The sequence below is a fragment of the Echinops telfairi genome, unplaced genomic scaffold (genome assembly GCF_000313985.2).
Source record: "Echinops telfairi isolate 266 unplaced genomic scaffold, ASM31398v2 ScPeMD7_18;HRSCAF=68, whole genome shotgun sequence".
NCBI classification, from domain to species: domain Eukaryota; kingdom Metazoa; phylum Chordata; class Mammalia; order Afrosoricida; family Tenrecidae; genus Echinops; species Echinops telfairi.
Window position 1 is genome coordinate 71,935,004 of NW_022103915.1, and position 19,983 is coordinate 71,954,986.

The 19,983-nt window shown below is 38.9% G+C and overlaps 1 protein-coding gene, 1 non-coding gene and 1 pseudogene across 2 annotated transcripts in view; 2 read left to right on the plus strand and 1 right to left on the minus strand.

Moving 5' to 3' along the window:
• LOC101653412 overlaps window positions 1-19,983 on the plus strand; it is a 39,310-nt gene that overhangs the window by 10,144 nt on the left and 9,183 nt on the right. Inside the window, exons 2-6 of the mRNA XM_004698525.2 lie at window positions 5,919-6,040; window positions 10,573-10,711; window positions 13,890-14,011; window positions 15,929-16,039; window positions 19,049-19,155. Of these exons, the coding sequence (XP_004698582.1) occupies window positions 5,919-6,040; window positions 10,573-10,711; window positions 13,890-14,011; window positions 15,929-16,039; window positions 19,049-19,155 (601 nt within the window). The remainder of the gene's footprint in view (window positions 1-5,918; window positions 6,041-10,572; window positions 10,712-13,889; window positions 14,012-15,928; window positions 16,040-19,048; window positions 19,156-19,983) is intronic.
• Window positions 2,021-2,128, minus strand: LOC115868812. Its single transcript, XR_004045790.1, has one exon. It is a non-coding gene; the product is annotated as a U6 spliceosomal RNA (small nuclear RNA).
• On the plus strand, window positions 9,588-10,365 carry LOC101653098 (annotated as a pseudogene).

The following is a 19,983-nucleotide window of genomic DNA, read 5'->3' on the forward strand; positions in this document are numbered from 1 at the left end:
TCTTTCCTCTATTTCCTTTGACTTTCCTCTTGTCTCACTATCATGCTTAGTGTTCATTTGGGTTACAGTAGTTCCTCTCAGTTACGTTTCCCTTGATCAAGCCCTACCAGGCCTCCTACACCCTCACCACCGATTTGGATCACTTCTTGTTCCCTTGTCCCTGGGTTTGTTAACACCACCGCCTTTCCCTTTACCTCCCCCTCTCCAGTGTCCCCCCAGAACAGTTGGGCCCATTGTTTTCTCCTCCAGATTGTTCATCCAATCTATCTTATTTAGACAGACCTGTGGAGATAATAACATGCACAAAAACAAGACAGAACAAAACCAGGCAACAAAAGAAAACAAAACAAAACAACAAAAAGCCAATGACCAAAAGAAAACAACAACAAAAAAGAAAAGCTTGTAATTAGTTCGAGGACTGTTTGTTGGCTTTTAGGAGTGTTTTCCCGTTGATTCTGATGGGGTGCCAAGAACTGACCCCCAAAGTCTATTTTTGGTATTCCCCGGGCCTTCGTTGCTCTGGTCCCCTTGCTGTTCTGTTGCATGCCCTTAGTGTTTTGCTTCGATGTAGTGGGATCAGATCGGGCACAATTCTTACACTGTCTTCACTCTTGTCCCCTGTAGGGCCATGGGTAAGTGAGGATGTTGTGTCTCATAGTGGGGCCCACCATATGGTCTTCTCTGTGGATTGGTTGCTATGAGCGGGAGTATCGTCAAGGCTTGGTGGGCCAGGATGTGCTCCACTCTCTCTTCCTCCCCTTCATTTGCTCCCTGTGCTCTGATTCGACATGTCCCTCTCCCTGAGCTGTAGTTTCAGTGCTGTCCTCTGAGATAAATTATTCCGGGGGAAGGGGAAGGTGTCCATGTAATTGGGATTGGGGCCAGCCCCTCAGACCTCTTCACTGGTTCTCTACTCCATGTCGGCATATTGAATTCACATCTTGGAGCACCAGGTTGAAGTGTGGTCCCTCTTTCCCTGTGGAGATAAAAACAATACCCTCCCCTTGGGTGCGTTAGTGCCCTGTTCCCCTACTACCCATTTATTTTTTATTTTTTTCCTCTACCTTTATAGTTGGCTACCATATTTATCCCTGGATTTGGTCTGGCCCCTACCATACTACCTGATACCTGTTTGTATATAGTAGTTTTTTCCCTATGCCCCTTTTGCATTTTTTTTAAGCTTACCTCGGTGGACTCATGTTGTACTTCTCCTTTTGTGCCTGGCTTGCTTCACTTAGCATGATTTCTTGCAGTTCTTTCCATGCGGCAATGTGCTTCATACATTCATCACTGCTTTTTAGCGATGCGTAGTACTCCATTATATGTATGACCACAGTTTTTTAATCCACTCATCAATTGATGGAAATTTGGGTTGTTTCCAACTCCTTGCACTTGTGAACTGTGCCGCAATGAACATTGGAGCACAAATGTCTGGCTGTGGTTTGTTTCTTGCCTTTTTTTTTTTTTTTAGCATTTTATTAGGGACTCATACAACTGTTATCGCAATCCATACACACATCAATTGTGTAAAGCACATTTGTACATCATTCTCAAAACATTTTCTCTCCACTTAAACCCCCGACATTAGATCCTCATTTTCCCCTCCCTCCCCGTTCCCCCCTCCCTCATGAGCCCTTGATAGTTTATAAATTGGTATTTTGTCATATCTTTCCCTGTCCGACGTCTCCCTTCACCCACTTTTTGGTTGTCCGTCCCCCAGGGAGGAGGTCACATATAGTTCCTTGTAATCGGTTCCCTCTTTCCTACGCACTCTCCCTCTACCCTCCCTGTTTCGCTACTCACACCACTGGTCCTGTAGGGCTCATCCGCCCTGGATTCCCTGTATTTTCAGTTCCTATCTGTACCAGTGTACATCCTCTGGTCTAGCCAGACTTGCAAGGTCGAATTCGAGTCATAGTATTGGGAGTGGGGGGGAAACATTTAGGAACTAGAGGAAAGTTGTATTTTTCATCATTGTTACATCGCACCCTGACTAGCTCATCTCCCCGAGACCCCTCTGAAAAATATGGAATGCTTCATGAATTTGCGTGTCATCCTTGCGCATGGGGCCATGCTAATCTTCTCTGTATCGTTCCAATTTTAGCACGTGTGTTGCCGAAGCAAACACTGTTTCTTGCCTCTTCTGGGTATATGCCCAGTAGGGGAATTGCTGGGTCGTATGGTAACTCAATTTCCATCTGTTTTAGATATCGCCAGATCAATTTCCATAGTGGCTGTACATACCTACAGGTCCACCAGCAGTGGATGAGAGCTCATATCTCACCTCTCCAACACTTGTTGCTTTCTGATACTTTGAATTTGGCTTTCTTTGAGGGTGTTAGGTGGTATCTCATAGTTGTTTTAATTTGTATTTACCTTATGGCTAATAATCGGGAATATTTTCTCATATGTTTATTAGCAATTCGAATTTCTGCCCTTGTGAAACTTTGGTTCCTTTGCCCACCTCTTCAATGGGCTATTTGTTTTTTTCTTGTTGTAGGCTAACAGAGTATTGTAGATTTTAGTAAAAAGGCCTTTGTATGATGTGTCATTGTTAAAGAAGTTTTCCACTTCTGTGGGCTCTCTCTATTACTCTCTTGGTGAATTCTTTGGTGTACACAGGTGTTTTATCTTCTGTATATCCCACTTGTCAATTTGTGCTTCCTCTGTGTTGGTGTCCTCCCTTATTTCTGATAGCCTATGTATTCCCTGCACCAAGTTCTTAGGTTTGTCCCAATTCCCTCATTGATGACCCTAATCGTTTGGGGTTTTACCACGAGGTCTGTGATCCACCTTGTGTTTACTCTTGTGCATGGAGTGAGATAAAAGTCTTGCTTTATTTTTCTGCAGGTACATATCCATTTTTGCCAACACCATTTGTTGAAGAGGGCATCCACTTCCCATTTGATATTTTTTGGGCCCTTATCAAAGTTTAGTTGTCTGTATGCTGATGATTTTATTTCTGGGTTTTCAGTTCTATTCTCTTGGTCTGAATATCATTATACCAGTACCACGCTGTTTTGACCACCGTGGCTGTATAATAGTTGCTGAAGTCAAGTAAAGCAAGCCCTCCTACTTTGTCCTCCTCCTTGAGGCGTTCTCAGCTAGTTCTGGGCTTCTTCCTTTCCATATGAAGTTGGTAGTCAGTTTACCCAATTCCTTGAAAAAAGATATTGGTATTTGTATTGGATAGCATTAAACTTATATAGCACCTTAGGCAGGACTGACATCTTTACATATTAAGTCTTCCGATCCACGAGCATGGGATATTCTTCTGTTTGTAGAGGTCAGAAGAGTGTGTTATTTTTAGAGGCAGAAAATACATGTTTATATATCCTTGTTCTATTGGTCTGCATTGTAACTTTTAACAATTCACTTATCCTCTAAAGAATTGGTTTTCTCACCTATAAATCAAGGAATGTAATCTTTGATTTGTTTTCTATACATGAGTTTTTAAATTGTTAAATGACTTAATTTCTAAATGAAAACAAAAATTTAAGCCAAAAAAATGTTTCCTGAATGCCCATTGTTTTTTGTGACTTACACTGAGCATTGTGAGCCATTATTTTATACTTATGAAGGAGATCATGAGGCTTATTTAGTAACAGTCAAAAATAAGAGTCTAAGTTTATGGAGATAAATGGTAGTCCCTATAAAATCTCCTTCTTTTTCTCCTAGTACCACTTTAAAATTGTAAGAAAGACACAATTTCCTAGAGGAATTGGATTTTTAAAAAAATGAGAAACAGGCACATGCTCACTACCAGCGAGGGCCTAACACACATGCTTACGGCCTGCCGTGGCACTTGTCCATAGCAGCCCTGTGTCTGTACCTTAGGACGCTCCTCGCCTCTTTATTACCTCTATCCGCATGAGCCTTGCTGGGACAGCTGCAATAGGTATCTAGCTTACAAGAGATTTTCTGTCCAAGAGCATTGCCACACAGCCATGGTAAATCTTCATACCCAGAAAGACAAGCCTAAGGTGGTACTTGTTTTTGACACGGAAGACTTGGGAGATAAGCTGGGTGCTGCCATTGCTGGAGATCTAAAGCATTCTCCTGTGATGGAACTCACACAAAACACAATGAAGAAACTGGAGACCATGTGGGACCTCTGATCATCAAAAAAATGGGAAATGGCCAATTTTGATGCTGCAAACTAACCTGTCATAATATAACCTGGTTATTTAATTAGAATGAATACCACTTCTGTCTGATTCACAGCCCCTGGGGTCTAAATGTGGTACACATTGTAAATGACAGCTTTTACATTCCCAGGCATTTGCCATACTTTTTGAAACATCATGGTGCGCTTTTGTTTAATCAGAAAAGGAAAGAATAAATAAAAAGATGAGAAACATAAAATACGTTTGTTCCCTATACTACCATTTCATTAGTAGAATATTGTGCTTCGAGATAAGTCATGTTCTATTAAAATTTTATGTGAACTGCTTAGAAATAATATTTTTGGGGTCAATTTTTTAAAAATTAACTCATGAAAGTTGAAACAACAAAACAATGACCACCACTTTTACCCCCTCACCAAGATTCACTGACTATCTTATCATACCTGCTCCATCTGCTTACTATCCTCACAGACTTATCTCTTGCCAGACCATCTCAAAATAGGCCATTGCTCCTTACCATGGAGCGCGTACCAACTCAGAGCTTCCCTGCAGGACAGCATAGAACCGTTCCCACCTTTTCCAGGACTGTAAATTCGTAAAAGTACGCGAATGATATGTTTAAAATTATGCTATTTTAATTACCGTTTTATCTGCTGTTGTAAGGCAGCAGAGCAGCATGATTGTTGAGAAGCTTACTATGTCTTTCTGTCACTGAGTCCATTCCAACTCCTGACAGCCCTATAGGACAAAGAACTTATGGTTTCCAAGACGAAATCCTATGGAGAGCAGATGACCGCATCTTTCTCCTGCAGAATGCCTGAGTTTAACACCCCACTCTGCCCCCAAGCTGGTGGGTAGTAGACAGCCAGTGCTTATCCCACAGTGCCCCAGCACCCTTTAAACTTACTGCGTTACTCAGCTCATGACCATCAGGCCAACTCCAGTTCATTGTGACCCTGCTGGACAGACAACAGTTACTCTGTAGGGCTTCAGAGACTGAAGCTTTGTGGGAGAGGGGAGCCTCATCTTTATCCCAAGGAGCAGCTGGTAAATTTGAACTGCCAACTTTGCAATTAGTATCGCAATGTTTAATCTACTATGCCAGAGGGCTCTTTAACGCCTACTCCATAGCTGGTGCCAAATGTTAGTGCTTGTTATCTTAAGTCTTGGGCACATTGTATTGGAGTCGGACACTCAGATTAGGATTATTTTTTGAGTAAGCCTGTGTAATACCTTCTAAATTTCTAAGGCTTGTATGGTCAGAGCAGGAATATTTGATTACTTCTAAGAGAGTTTAGGATTCTAAAAACCAGTGGTGGTACAATTTTTGAGTGAAGGTCTTTGAGTGATGCAATTTGTGCTGGTCTACTAACCTAAAGGTTGGCAGTTTGAACCCACCCACTGGCAGCCAGTGATCTGCTTCCATGAAGATTGTAGACAAAAAACGACTATGAAGCAGTTCTCTAACAACATGGAGTCATGGATGGGAGCCCATTTACAGTAGCAAATTTGATTTTTTTTCTTGAGTACAAGTAAAGTGGTTAAAATGCAACATGTTTCAAAATGCCTTTGCTACTTTATATGGCAGACTGAAGGTTAATATTTTTAAGCAATTTAGAAAGGGGAGGGAACCCTCATTTTCAATTTAAAAATTTTAACCATCTATTTGTTTATGTTTAAAAGGATTATTGTTATAAATAGGTATTATTGGTGGAAAGTTATCAATTATAATCACTTAATTTACATGTCAGTACAACCATAAAACCTACTTCTTTTCTCTACCCACCACAGGAGATTTTGATGAATTCACTCAAGATAATAATGATATTATGTTGAAAAGCATAGCAGAAGAACTTCGGAATTATTTACCTCTCGAAACTATGCTTCCTTCAGAACATCTAGCCCTGCAAAAAGTAAATACATTAATTTCTTCTAAGTGCCACTTAAGGATTCTACTTAAATTAGAGTGATGGTTTGGCCATCACCAGGTGCCGCAGCCATGTGATACGTGCTATGGAAGACACGGGAAATGAATGAAGTGTGATCTCCTTGCCTTCTAGGAGTGTGTTACAGTTGTAAAGATCAAACTCATTGATAAAACAATTGCTAACAAAATACACAGCAGTTAAGGATAAATTCCTAAATTTAACGTAGATGGAGTTCAGAGAAGAAAGCTAGCAAAGACAGTGGAAGTAAATCAAGAAAAGTGCCCTGGGAGGTGGGTTGGAGCTAGGCTCTGAAAACCCTTAGTCAGAATGAGGAGAACAGCATCCGTTCAGGCCAGGTGCTGTACTGAATGCAGTGTGGGATCAGTGTTGTGGGGCGTCTTGATTGCAGGGGCCTGTCGGGTTGTGGTGGAAACTAAGGTTGGTTTAATTATTTAGAATTTGGGTCATAGTAAAGTAAGTTAGTAAAACCCAGGAAACCCAACAAAACTCAGACGCTCTAGTGAGCAGGACAGGCAGTAACAAGGTCTGAAAAGAAAGACTTAAGTTTCATTTAAAAGATGATTAGCCAACCTAACGAGAGCAGGTGTTATCGACTTTTTTCTTTGGCTTGTAGCCATGGGGTATATTTGAAAGAAAATCAAGGTTTCTTGAATAGAAGTTTATGTTCGTAAAAGAAAATATTTCCTATAGAAAATATATATTTTTTGTTTTTTCTAGACCCTCTCAACAAAACATTTATTTACTATTTCAGTTTTTGCCTCTCACCAGCATCCCTTCTTATATAAAAGGTCAGTTTTACCAAGTATGTACCTTTTAGGAACTTTTGTTGTTTTCTTTAAAATAGTAAGCATATAGTGCTTAGAAACTTGGGTAGAAGGGATTGACTGCAAATGGGCATCGAGGAACTTTTTGAGGTGATGAAAATGTTTTAAAACATTTTGAACATGTTTTAACATTTGAACATTTAAAACATTATGACCATCCTACATACTTTCTCTGTTCATAAAATAATACCAGTAACGTCTTCCTATCTGTCTTTTTCCTGTTTTATATGGATGGACCCTTTTATACCACATATTGGTGACCTTTTATTTGTACCTGATCTTAGGTCCTTTTCCTCTTACTATTTATAAGATTTATCTGTTTCAATTCAACAGATTTTTATTAGGCACTGTGGAAGAACTGTTAAGAAAAGGAAATGATTCTAGCTAGCTCTTAATGGAATTTACACCATGATGGTTTTTACCCTATTTTATCATATCTTACAACTCTTTGCAGGAGAAATGTGAGGCTTACTGCTCCCATAAAGATTTAGTCTTGTAAACCCACAGGAGCAGGTCTGCTTTAGCCTCCAGTCAGAACTGCAGCATGTTTGTTGATTCCTTTGTTTGTTTGTTTTTTATTAAACTCGTAAGGAGCTCTGGTGGTATATTGGGTGTGTTGGGCCACAAGGTTGGCAGTTCAAATGCACCAGCCACTCCATTGAAGAACTATGAAATCTGCTTCTATAAAGCTTTCATCTTGGCAGCCTTACGTAACAGTTCTGCTCTGTCCTATAGGATAGCCGGGAGTTGGAATCAACTAAATTTTGGCTGTTGTAAGAAACCTTTATGTTGACCCTCACCTCTTCATTCTTTTTATTATATGTAATTTTAAAATACCCTAATATGAACGTGGTGAGAGGTAATATGTCTTTTCTACAAAGCCATTACTATTCCCATTGACCTCCATTTCTTCTAATAAAAGCCTTTCTTTCTTTAGTTTTCCATCTTAGTTCTGTTAATACCTAGATCTTTTTACTCTACTTTCTCTCTTTAAACATTTCACTGCTTCCCCAATCCTGTAACTGCTTCGATTTAATTAGTCCTAAATTCTGCTTTGAAAGCTTTTATTAATTTTATTTAATGCTTCAACCATTTCACCAATTCTTTTTACTCCTTAACCCTCCGGCTTCTCAGGACCTTTCATCTAATAGATATATTAAGTGCCTCCTGTTTGCCAAGCATGCAAAGAAAGAAAATCAAGACCCAACAGAAATCGGCTCTGCCGACCTCCTTGTCCTGATTCTCTCTTTCCTGTTTTATTTCCCTCTTATCAAGTGGGATGTTCACTTTTTGTTTCCTTCTACTTTTGAATTGCCCATTTTTTTGCTTATTCTTCTATTCCTTTATTCCTAGAATGAGTGTGTGTGTGTGTGTGTGTGTATGTGTATATTTATATACACATACACACACACACACTTTCATAAATCCCCACATTCTCGTTCCTTCACATTCCAACTCTTAAGGGAGACATATGCTATGAATATTATTTTCTAAAACAAATCATTTCTACTTCACTATTGATCTGAAGGGGGAAAAAAATCTTTGATGTGTTCTTTTCATCTATAAATGCCAGACCATAGGGACTAAAACCTTTACAGTGTTAATATGCTTTCTATTTTATGAACTCAACAAATCTTAGTGAAAACTCATTGGCATTGGGATGATTCCAACTCACAGTGACCTTTAAGGACAGGAGAATTGCTCCATATGGGCCTTAAGGCAGTACTCTTTATAGAAGCAGATGACACATCTTTCTCTCTTGAAACAGATGTAAGTTCCAACCACTGGCCTTTTGGCTGGCAAGCCAAGTGCTTAACCTGTCTGCCACCAGTGCATCTTAAAAATCTTTGTAAATATCCAGTCATTCAGAATGGATCCTCAAAAGAGGAAAGTAATGAGAAATGTTTGGATATTATTCGTAGTAAGATTGTGTAAGTACATATTATGATTTACTGCAATATATAAAACTAGGGAAAGATATGCATACTGGTAGTTTTCCCAGTCTTCTGACTACAAGGTCTGCTGTTTGAAACCAACAGCCACTTCTCAAGAGAAAGATAGGCTTTCAACTCCCGGAAAGAGTTAAAAGCTAAGAAACACACAGGAGCAGTTTACCCTGCCTGTCCTGTAGGGTTCTTATGAGTCAGAGTTGAGTTGATGGTATTAAGTGTGAGTGATATGTAAAATTAAGTTTTAATGACATTTTCATTATTGAAAACTTTAAGTTCAGGACAAAGATTACTAAATATTTTGATAGGTGGTCAGGCTCATATCCAATTATCAATTTCACCTTTTCTCCTTTTGCTAACTAGCATAATTTCTTTTCAGGACTTTCTCTGAGTATCCGTTTCTTGACTTTAAAATATACTACATAGGCCTAGCTAAATAATAGATTGTCTTATAACATAAAGACTATTATGACCAAGAGGACAGGGAAATCATATTACTGGAAACGAAACATCCAGCATGGAATTAATGAGAATGCTGACACTTGGTTAAAAATGTAACTAATGTCATTAAACAGTTTAGTAGTAATTCGGGACCTGAGTTGCCATATCAGCTTTCACCAGAAACACAATGAAATGTTATTTTAAAATGCCACGTGTTATTTGAAAATATGTGAACGCCACGCTCACCCGCCAGACTCTCCTCTGCCTTCTCTGCTCGTCTACTCGTCCTCGCCCACCATGGCTACCATTCAGCAGTTCATGCGCCTGGTCCAGAGCAAAGGCTTTGATGAATACATGAGGGAACTAGGAGTAGGAAAGGCTCTTCAAAACATGGGCTCAGTGGCCAAGCCTGCCTGTGTCTTCAGTTGTGATGGCAAAGCCCTCACTGTTAAAACTCAGAACACTTTGAAAACCAAAGTTTTCTTGCAGACTGGGAGAAAAGTTTGAAGAAACCATGGCTGACACAGAAAAACTCAGACTGTCTGCAGCTTTACAGGTGGTGCTTTGGTCCAACACCAGGATTGGGATGGGAAGAGGAACACAAAAACAAGAAAATTGGAAGATGGAAAATTAGTGATTGAATGTGCTATGAACAAGGTCACCTGTACTCAGACCTATGAAAAAGTAGAATAAAAATTCTATCATCACTTGGACAAGAATTAGCTGTGAGAATGAACAAGCTCAATAAGCAAATCTCCGTACTGCTTTTTTGTTGTTGTTGTTGTTGTTGTTATTTTCTATTACTTCTATCACACACATTTTGCATGCAACTATTTCAAAGTGTTGATTTGATTAGGATCATCCCTTTGATTAATAAATGAATGTGTTTGTGCTAAAAAAAATGCATATGTATATACAAGGAAGCTTCAAAAAGTTCATAGGAAGGTGGAATGAAAATATAGTGGGATTTATCCACATACTCTTTGAAGCCTCTTCATCCATACTACTTAGGATGAATAAGGTGATTTATAACAGCTAAATGTTACATATTTTGTGTAGCTATGTTTTGCATCATTACAGGTCAAAAGAAAACTTCATAGTGTCTCAGAAAGCAAATGAAAGAAAAGCAGTTACTGACTTGAGTAAGCAGAACTTTCCTTTCTGGACTTTTTGTTGCTTCCAGATTTTTAGCATATGAACCACTGATGTTTTCCCTTATTTAGCAATAAAAAGAGACTTCTTTGTACTTTGTTTCTTTTGATGTTTTTCTTCTTTCCACCAGATAAAGCAACACCCAGAACCCACAGTTCACGTTGATGCATTCCTTTATGATGAAGACTTTATTGATTCATTATGTGAAGAAGGGAAAATGAGCAGAAACTACTGTATGGTGTGTGGCTCACAGCAGACTGCACCTCTAGGTAGGCACTCAAGTGTGCAAACATACCTAAAAGCGGAGTCTTCCTTACATGTCACAAATGTGCAAATTGGCGACCAAGTCATTCAATGTTTTTCAAGAGCAGAGGTCCAGTGTACAGCATGTTGTCGTCTGTTATGCGGTACATCCTGTTGGTTCTGATTCACAGCAGCCCCGTGTACTACAGAACAAAACACTGCCTGGTCTGTGCCGCCCTCACAACTAGACTTCTGTTTGAGCTCATGGTTGTAGCCACTGTATCAATTCATCTTGTCAGAGGCCTTCCTTTTTTCGGCTTACCCTCCACTTTACCAAGCATGATGTCCTTCTCCAAGGACTGGTCTCTCCTGATAACACGTCCAAAGACTCACCAGCCGTGCCACTAAGTGGCCTTCAGAGTATACTTCTTCCAAGCTTGATTTATTTGTTCTTTTGGCAGTCTGTGCTACTTTCAAGCCATTGCCCAATATTGCTGTTACTGAAATTAAATACAAATGCTATGTACGGAGGCTAATGTCATAGAGGGTGAGTAAGTAGCACAGAGGCCACATCTGACCCCTTCTAGCTACGCAAGGGGAAAGGAGAATCTTTACTCCTCACCAACCCAGGGCCAATTCCACCAGCAGAGGTCAGGCACAGACATTCCTCCACCTCCATTTCTTTTTACCCTATTCTGACACCGTTCCTCCCATGGCACTTAATTTTCTGCTGGGTTTCATAAGCCATTGCAGTGGCCACTCAGAACTCGAAGACAACACTCACAATTATGGGAGTTTATTAGGGAAGTTAACAGGTTACCACAAGCCAGGACCAGAAAGCATTAAGCATACAGTTACTAGTTCACAGCAATACTTCTCCTGAGCCAGCAACTCAGTCAGTCTCTGTCTCTGTCTCTGTCTCTCTCTCTCTCTCTCTTGTCTTCAGCCTCGCAGCCACGTGATTCCTTAGACCCTGGCTTTGTGGACCAGGATACTTGGCTGCTCCTTTGCCTCATAGTCTTAGCTGTGTTTCCAAGTATTCTTGCCTGGGCCTTGTGTCTGAGAGTGCCATGGTCTCTGCTGCCTCCACTCCTTCAGACAGATTTCAAATGTGTTCTGCTGGTGACTCTTCCCTGATGGTCCTGGGAATTCGTTCTCTCTTTAAACCCGCTAATCTCCTCTATTAGTGTTTGACAGCTTCTGTTTGCATGGTCCAACCTAATACTTTGATGGCAGTTACAAAGACATGGGTAGAAGAAGTATTCAAAGTAATTTCACTTCACCACAGGGGTCTGTCTGCTTTTCACATACAGAAACTATTAATCAGATGTGACTTTTCAGTCCAGAACCTATAAGGAAACCAGTGCATATTCTCTAAACTCAAGAGATTGACATGTAAACCATAATGTAGATGAATTTATAATGTGAAATACAACTGCAAGAAGTTCTATTCATTCTCCATATGAAACCATAAGAGATGTCAGAAGGTAATCAGATATTGTGGGTGCGCATGAACTCCGGACGGAGATAGATGATCTTGAGAAAGTTTATCCAGGCCATGATTCAGCCAGTGAAGCATTCCTGGTTCATCAGAGAGCGCAATGCTCGTGACAAAGTTTCCAAGTCTCGTCCCCTTAGATGAAGCACCGATGTCTGAAACAGGAGACTAGACTGCGTCCTTGCTGCTAATATTTTAACTATCCAGTTACACATTCTTGATCCAAGCTAGATATGCTTGTCTAGGACTGGGCTATTTGTCCGGCCATTTCTACTTTCCTGCTCGCTTAGTTACTACTTGGTCTGTCTACCCCATCAGGTAAGTAACCTTGTCCTTACATTACTGACATTAAAATTCTACCAAATCTGGGAATAAGCTGCTAACTTTCTATGAATTCATTTTGCCAATATTAGAATTTGAGATTAAACTTTCCTGATTTACTAGTTTTTATTTTTAGGTCATATAATTTCTACGTAAAGTAGTTAAAGTTTACAACACAAAAAAGGACCCAGACAAGAATAACAAAGGGAAAATTGAAGAATGAATTATAGCTATTAACAGCATATCAAACAGTTCATAACTTATAAAAGTCACTTGTGACAAGTAAAACTTGGAGGATTAAGATGTACCATTCCATAAAAATTTATCTGTCAATAGTAACGGGTTACGTAGGCCAAGCCAGATAACTAAAATGAATCTGAAAAGCTAAAACCATGTGGGACTTCCCCTGGGTGACCAGGGGTTTGTCTAACAGCTTTTGTAGCCATAAGAATAATGGTGACTCTGTGGCCCAGGACAGAAGCAAAGCACTTGTGTGGCAATAGGTTAAATGTGGATGAAGATCCTAGGGAAATAAAGGCTATGGTGATCAAAGCCTGCCTCCAGAGAAACAGGTACTTGTAAGGCCTAATCACACCCTTTATTCCCATCCAAGGGATTGGCCTCCCTATTTTCTTTGCCACAATCTGTTAGTCAATGGCAATGTTTTCTCTCCTTCCAGACCATTACACTATGTAAAACAGTGTAGAAAGTGGAGTTGCCTCCATAGCAGAGGAAAACCAGGCTCAGACTTTCCCATATATTTCATCACAAAATTTGGGGTGAGAAGGTGGGCATGAGGAAGCTGGATGTAGCAACTAACTGAAGGGCAGTCGGCAATTTGAGAGGGTACCCTAATCTCCTTTCATACCAGCCCTCTCCTGCGCAGAATATGGTCTAGGCTGGTCAGGGCTGCTACATTTACAACCCCAGATGCGGTCATTTGATCATGTATAGTCTTTATAGCAATACTGTTCATTCTGAGGCTGGCTCTCGAGTCCAGTGCCAAGGCCAGAAGGTGCGTCACGTAGGAACCCAGCGAGCACCAGACCAAAGAGAGGACAAGGACCTGACAACGTCCCGAGCAGCAGAAGGAAGGAAGAGGGGCCTTCGGCCTGGGGCAGGCGTCTGGGTAGCTGTTCCATAGAGGCTTTTAAATATCAGTGACTGTGACTTGATATTTGTTTTTCTCCAGTCCTGCCCTGAGTGGATAAGTGAGGAGTTACCACATTATTTTTTGTCCCTAAATAACTATGGATGGCCATCATTGATCAAGAAATAAAAAAGTGAAATTTGCTTTATAAATATAGGTGAAAGAATTAGACATACAGAATGGAATTGTTAATACCCAAACAAAAGTTGATGTTCACTATGTTCTAATCCTCCAGGATTTATTTCTCATTCCTTCTCCCTCATGGAATTGAAGTTCATTTATCATCATGTCCTCCCGGATCTCTCGGGAAAGATCTTGGTTGATGTTGGCTCCAGGCTCGGCACAGTCCTTTATGGGGTAAAGTTCAGCTTGTGAACATACTTGACATATGGAAAGTACTTCATTCTGCTAGCAACAGTTTTGCTTGCCACCATCCAGTGTGATAGATTGGTTTTATTTATTAGAGTCATAGAATAATAAGGTTAAAATAGCTTAGCATAAACAGGCACTTTAGTCCTGTTTAATGGTAATAGGTGACTTTGGTCTTTGACTAATTTCCCTGGCCACTTTGTATAGCTCAAGTAGAGAACTGTCATGTGACTCTCTAAACACTGCTGTTTGTCAGTCACTGCTGCCCTCTGGCCTCTTTCTTTCCTCGCGCTGGACAGTGTAGCTTATGCTGAGTGAGCTATGATAAGCAAAAGCTCCTGTAAACCTGCAAATGTAGTTGACTAGGAAATAACTATGTCACCATAAGGAAATCACCTGACACCTTGGGACCTTGAAGTTCCCTGTCTCTGAATGAACAAACTAAATGAGGTCCAAAGATACATCTTGGAGCCTTGATGTAGTGGTTAAGCATTGGGCTGCGATCTGCATGGTTGACAGTTCAAAACCACCAGCAGCTCCTAAGGAGAAAGACTGGCCTTTTACTGTCATAAAGAGAATCAGAAACTCACAGGGATCACTATGGGTCAGCACTGACTCGACGGCAGTGAGAGAGTGAAGGACACATCTTGTTCCACTTTTTGAGCTCCAATGTTTGAATGTATATTTTTTCAAAATATTACCTCATTGTTTTAGAATCTTTTTTTAGTTTTTTTGTTTTAGAATCTTTAATTCAAGTCATCACTATTCCTTAGGTTCTTAAATGGTTTTTTCAAAGTTTAAATGCAGTTTCTGGTGGCCATTAGCAGACTTGTTAAAACATGTGGCCAACAGCAGTAGAGGCTCAAGCCAGAAGCAGGCACTGCGGGATCCCAGCATCATTGCCAGCTTAGACAGAAACAGTTAACCCTGTGATGACAAATACATTATTACTGTTAAAATTTGTATGCCATAGCGATAAACGATAGCCATAAAAGAAAATACAGTCTCATATGGCTTCTCATAGGAGAATTGATCACTTTTGTCTGTTTTCTGATTTTCATTAGAAATGAATACAGCTGAAATAATTGTGGCTTTGCAGGTATGATGGCAGCATTGATAAATTTGAATATATTGTCATTTTCTACCTATTAGGTCACTGGTTCAGTCCACAATAGAATTTTAATGTTTACAAATGCAGTATTATATATAGTCTAAAACTCTACAAAAGATACAAATTTGGTTTCCACATAGGTGCACATTGATCTAAAATCATTTGACCCTTTCTTTCCTTTGAAATTACTGTTATTTTAACTACAAATCGATACATAACAATTGATGGTCAATTCTTGATAGCCCTTGTTAACTCATTAGCAGATTATTCTGGACAGATTTCCGGACACTGGGCTGACTTCCCTGACCAGCCCTGAACACCCCTCCGGCCACCTTTCTTTGTTGTCACACTATGCATAGTTTCCTATTTCCCACAGGGTAATTCCTTCTTTCTCCCTGAAGTAACTTACCAAGAAAGTTACCAAAAGAATCTATATATAGAAAAAAAAGAATCTATATGGAAAAAAAGAAATCTATGTCATCATTGTTTTCATCTCCAACATGGTTGAATGCATAGTTTTATCAGGGAAAGATATGGAATCAATGTTTTAAAATAAAACTACTTTTAAACAATGGAAATATATATATATAGTAAACTCTAATTACAGCCTTGATAACAAAATCTTTTAAGGTCTTGAATGATAAGTTTTATAAAAACTATGAGGTTATTTAACTTATATTTTATTTTTCATTTATTGAATTATAGTTTTAAATTTCTTTTTAGATTTTAAAAAGAAATAAACTCATAATCAAAATTTGATTTATTTGCATCTAAATGTATCCTTATTATTTTAGGGTTATCTTTATAGTTCAGCATTGCAACTATATGGAGTAGAGATGAATGAAGACTTTTGCCAGTTGCAGGAAATGGTCATAAAAAAATATCAGTTCACTGATAGAATAAAGGTATGCTTTTTAATATTTATTCTCTTGGTTATATAGCATAACCTAGCTAAATCTCCTATACATTAGAGTCGAAAACTCTGTTTTAACATACTCTCGGTTACTATTATGTAGGAATAGGTTATGTAGATTAAATATGAATAGATTGTGTATATTATGTATACTATTATAGAAATAATTAACTAATATATTAAAACATTAGTTAAAAGTTGGTCATTCTAGTTATATCCTACTCCCATATTTTAAATGCTGGTACTACATGTTCGTAAGAAATGTATTTACTTAAACTTCATATGCTGAAATTTTGAAAAGGGTTAAGTAATGCTCACAGTTCTTGAACCCTAATTTCCTGAGCCTTTGGGAGGACTGTAAATGGCACAGCACTTGCTCATGGGAGAATGATGCCTGGGGTTAGGCTTCCACAGAGCTTCTCTTTCCCTGTGTTTAAGGATAAGGAGGGAAAAAAGTTATTTAAGCTAGTGGTTTAATTCTTAACTGTTTCACTAATGGTCCTCTTTCTTGTGGCAATCCGAAGAAATATTAAGTATATATTTTTAAAGTGGTTTATACACACACACATCTCTTTTCTTCTCACATTCTTCACATTTTTGTGAACTAATACCTTCTTTTTTAAATCCCCTATTACCACACTCATCCCTGGTGTTTATGTAGCTATAAGCATACAGGGGGGTACCCACCCCAAACAGAAAAAACTCCACTGGGCAGAGCTTTCCTAGTACACATTTTTCTCGCTAGGTGAGCACTGAGCAACTTGTTCTGAGTTAGTGCACCCAGTGGCATCACCTGGGAAGGTTCTCTCTGGTCATAGTGATTTTTTTCATGAAAGCAGTTTCCCTCAAACCTCAGTTTATGTGATGGAAGATTTAAGAGAACAGTGTACAGCTGTGAAATTTTGTTTCCTGCTCTGGAAGAATGCCGCAGAAACTGTTGTGATGTTGAACACAGTTACAAGGACAGCGCTCTGGGGAAAACTCATGTGTACTAGTGGTTTTCTCGTTTCAAAAACGGTGAAATGCCAGTTACTGACAGACCTCATTCTGGCCATCTGTCAACTTCCCGAATGGATGAAAATGTTGACAAAATTCATACACTTGTGCTGTAAGACTGAAAACAGGCCATTGAAGAGATAGGGAAGTTATCTGGACTGTCTTGGAGCTCAGTTCAGGGAATTTTAATGGAAGACTTGGGAGTGAGACAGTTTGCTGTGAAATTAGTGCCTCCGGTTCTGACTGACCAGGAAAAGGCATCACTTGGAAACATGCTGTGATTTGAAAGAACAGCCCGGGCACCACCCACACTTCTTTCCGAGGTCATTACTGGTGATGAGACATGGTGCTAATCTTAAAACCCCGAAAGCAAGCATCAATCAAGCCAGTGGAAGATGCCATCGTCACCTCGTCCCCAAAAAAGCTGGCTAGGTGAAATCAAAGATACAGAAGATGCTTATTTGTTTTCTTGATGTGAGGGGGATAGTGCATTTGGAGTTCATTCGACCATGTCAGACTGTTAATCAAGCTTTCTATTTAGAAGTTCTGAAAAGACTATGTAACAGTGTGATTTGTGGTAGATGGGGGACTGGTATTGCCACCACAACAATGCACCTGCTCACACAGCCATCTCTGTACTGGTTTTTGGCATCTCTCTTGCCTCTTGCACCTTACTTACCGGAAGTCACTCTGTGCAACTTCTTTTTGTTTCAGCGAATGTAGAGGGACAGGAAAGGACAGAGATTTGACAACACAGAAAAAGTGAAGAAAAAAATGAGGGAGGTGCTGTCAGCCATCCAAACTGATGAGTTTGAAAAATGTTTCCAAGATGTTTATATTCCTACACATAGGAGGTGCCCATTAAGTACTGGTTACACTGACTTTGGGTTCATTATGACCTCTGCTCTGCCAGCATTCCATTCAAGAATTTGCTCAGAGCCATTTCTTGTTTGCTGCCATAATTCATTGACCTACCGGATTCTTAAGCTGACCGGTTCCTTTTCACACAGTCTGGGTGGTGTTGGGGGGGAAAGAGTGCTTGGAAATGGGGTGGAAAGAAGAAACTCTTGAAAGCTAAGATGTATCAGTGGTATAATTTATATATCAATTTCCTATTTAAATTGGGGCTTAGAAGGCTTGAACTTAGAAAGCTAATTAACTGATTTTTTTAGAGCTTGTAATGTTAATTAAACTATTTTAATATTTTTACTTAAAAGTAAAGAGTAAAATATTAGACACCTCCCCAACAGTCTAAATATTATTCTATAATTGAGACAAAGTGATTATTTAAAAGGAACTATATGATACATAGTAAATATTTTTCTCTTCTCAAAATGAAAGTGTTTTGTTTTGCTCTTGAGTGAATATTTTCTCATGTTATCTTGCCTATCCTCAGCAAGACATTGAATGTAATTTTTTGAGGTAAATGTACTTTATTTTGGATGACTTTTTGTGTGTAGATAATACATTTGTATTTGTATTACATGTGAATTTTAGATAAAGAGTTGGACACTGCCAATTAGTATATTACATTAATACTTTATAATATGCAAGTTATTTTTGTATAATTTTATGTGGTGTACCCTTTGCCTCTGTGATGCAGGACAGATTAGATTCCGTTTTATTCATGAGGAAACTGAGGCTGAGATACCAAATAATGACTATCAAAATAGAGTGCAAACACAAATTCTACCTAAAACAAATATATAAATTTTTACAAGTTTCTGGGGTTTTTAAAAGATACTATTTCCCATAGGCAGTAGTACTAAATATATTATTCTTTCTTCCTTCTTAAGCAAAATTGACCTCTAACAGCCTCTGAAACCCAATATATCTTCTATATATTGAGGTATGCTATTAGCTAAAATTGATTCAATGGCAGTAGGTTTGGTTTGGGGTAACTTCTTATTTTGCCTCATTGACATAAATGAGCCAATACACATTTCTTATGTGATTGTATGATCTGATGCCCTTGTTTACTTATGTAGACTCAATTCTTCTTTAGGTGCTTCATGCAGACATCTGTACCCAAGGTTCACTTCTGCAAAATGCTGATGTTATCATAATGAATAATGTCTTTGAATATTTCCTTAATGAGGCAGACCAGGCCAGGTATGTTATTTATTCAAACAAGAAACTTGTTATCATTCATATCGATCCAGCAAGGTGAATGGTTTTACATTAAACTTTTTTAAACCCATCTCAGCTGTTAATTAGTAAGGAAATGTGTTAACATAAACAAATATATAAACAAAACAAGTATAAAATCAAAATGCAACGTTGTAAAGTGTTACATCTAATTGGGGGAGAAATAAAATGATTTTGTTACTCGCATTTGCTTATCAGTCAGGAATATATAAGATGCCACTTTCTAGTGACTCTACACTTTGCTGTCAGTTTTCTTTTCATAAAATAACATGTTATATTGCTATCCTATCAAAAAATGCTAAAGATTAACTATAATTAACTATACATGAATACTAGTGTCCTTGATAGCCCTGGCGGTGAACATTGGTCTGCTAACCGGAGGATCAGCAGTTCAAACCCACCAGTCACTCCATGGGAGACAGATTCTGTCTGCTGCAGTAAAAATTCCAAAATGCTTCTGAGCTAGTTGGCCGCTTGTTTTTTTTTGTTTGTTTTTTTGCCGCTTGTTTACCTTCAAGCCTTTAAGACCCCAGACACTGTTTCTTTTGATAGCCGGGCACCATCAGCTTTCTTTACCACATTTGCTTATTCACCTGCATTGTCTTCAGTGGTTGTGCTGGGAAGGTAAGTATCAGATTGCCAATTTAATAGAAGAAAGTTTTCTTGCATTGAGGGAGTATTTGAGTGGAGGCCCAATGTCCTTGTGTTACCTTAATACTAAACCTATAAATATATGCATGTGATCTATTTCCCCACTCTCATATAAATATATTTACATATGTACATGCCTTT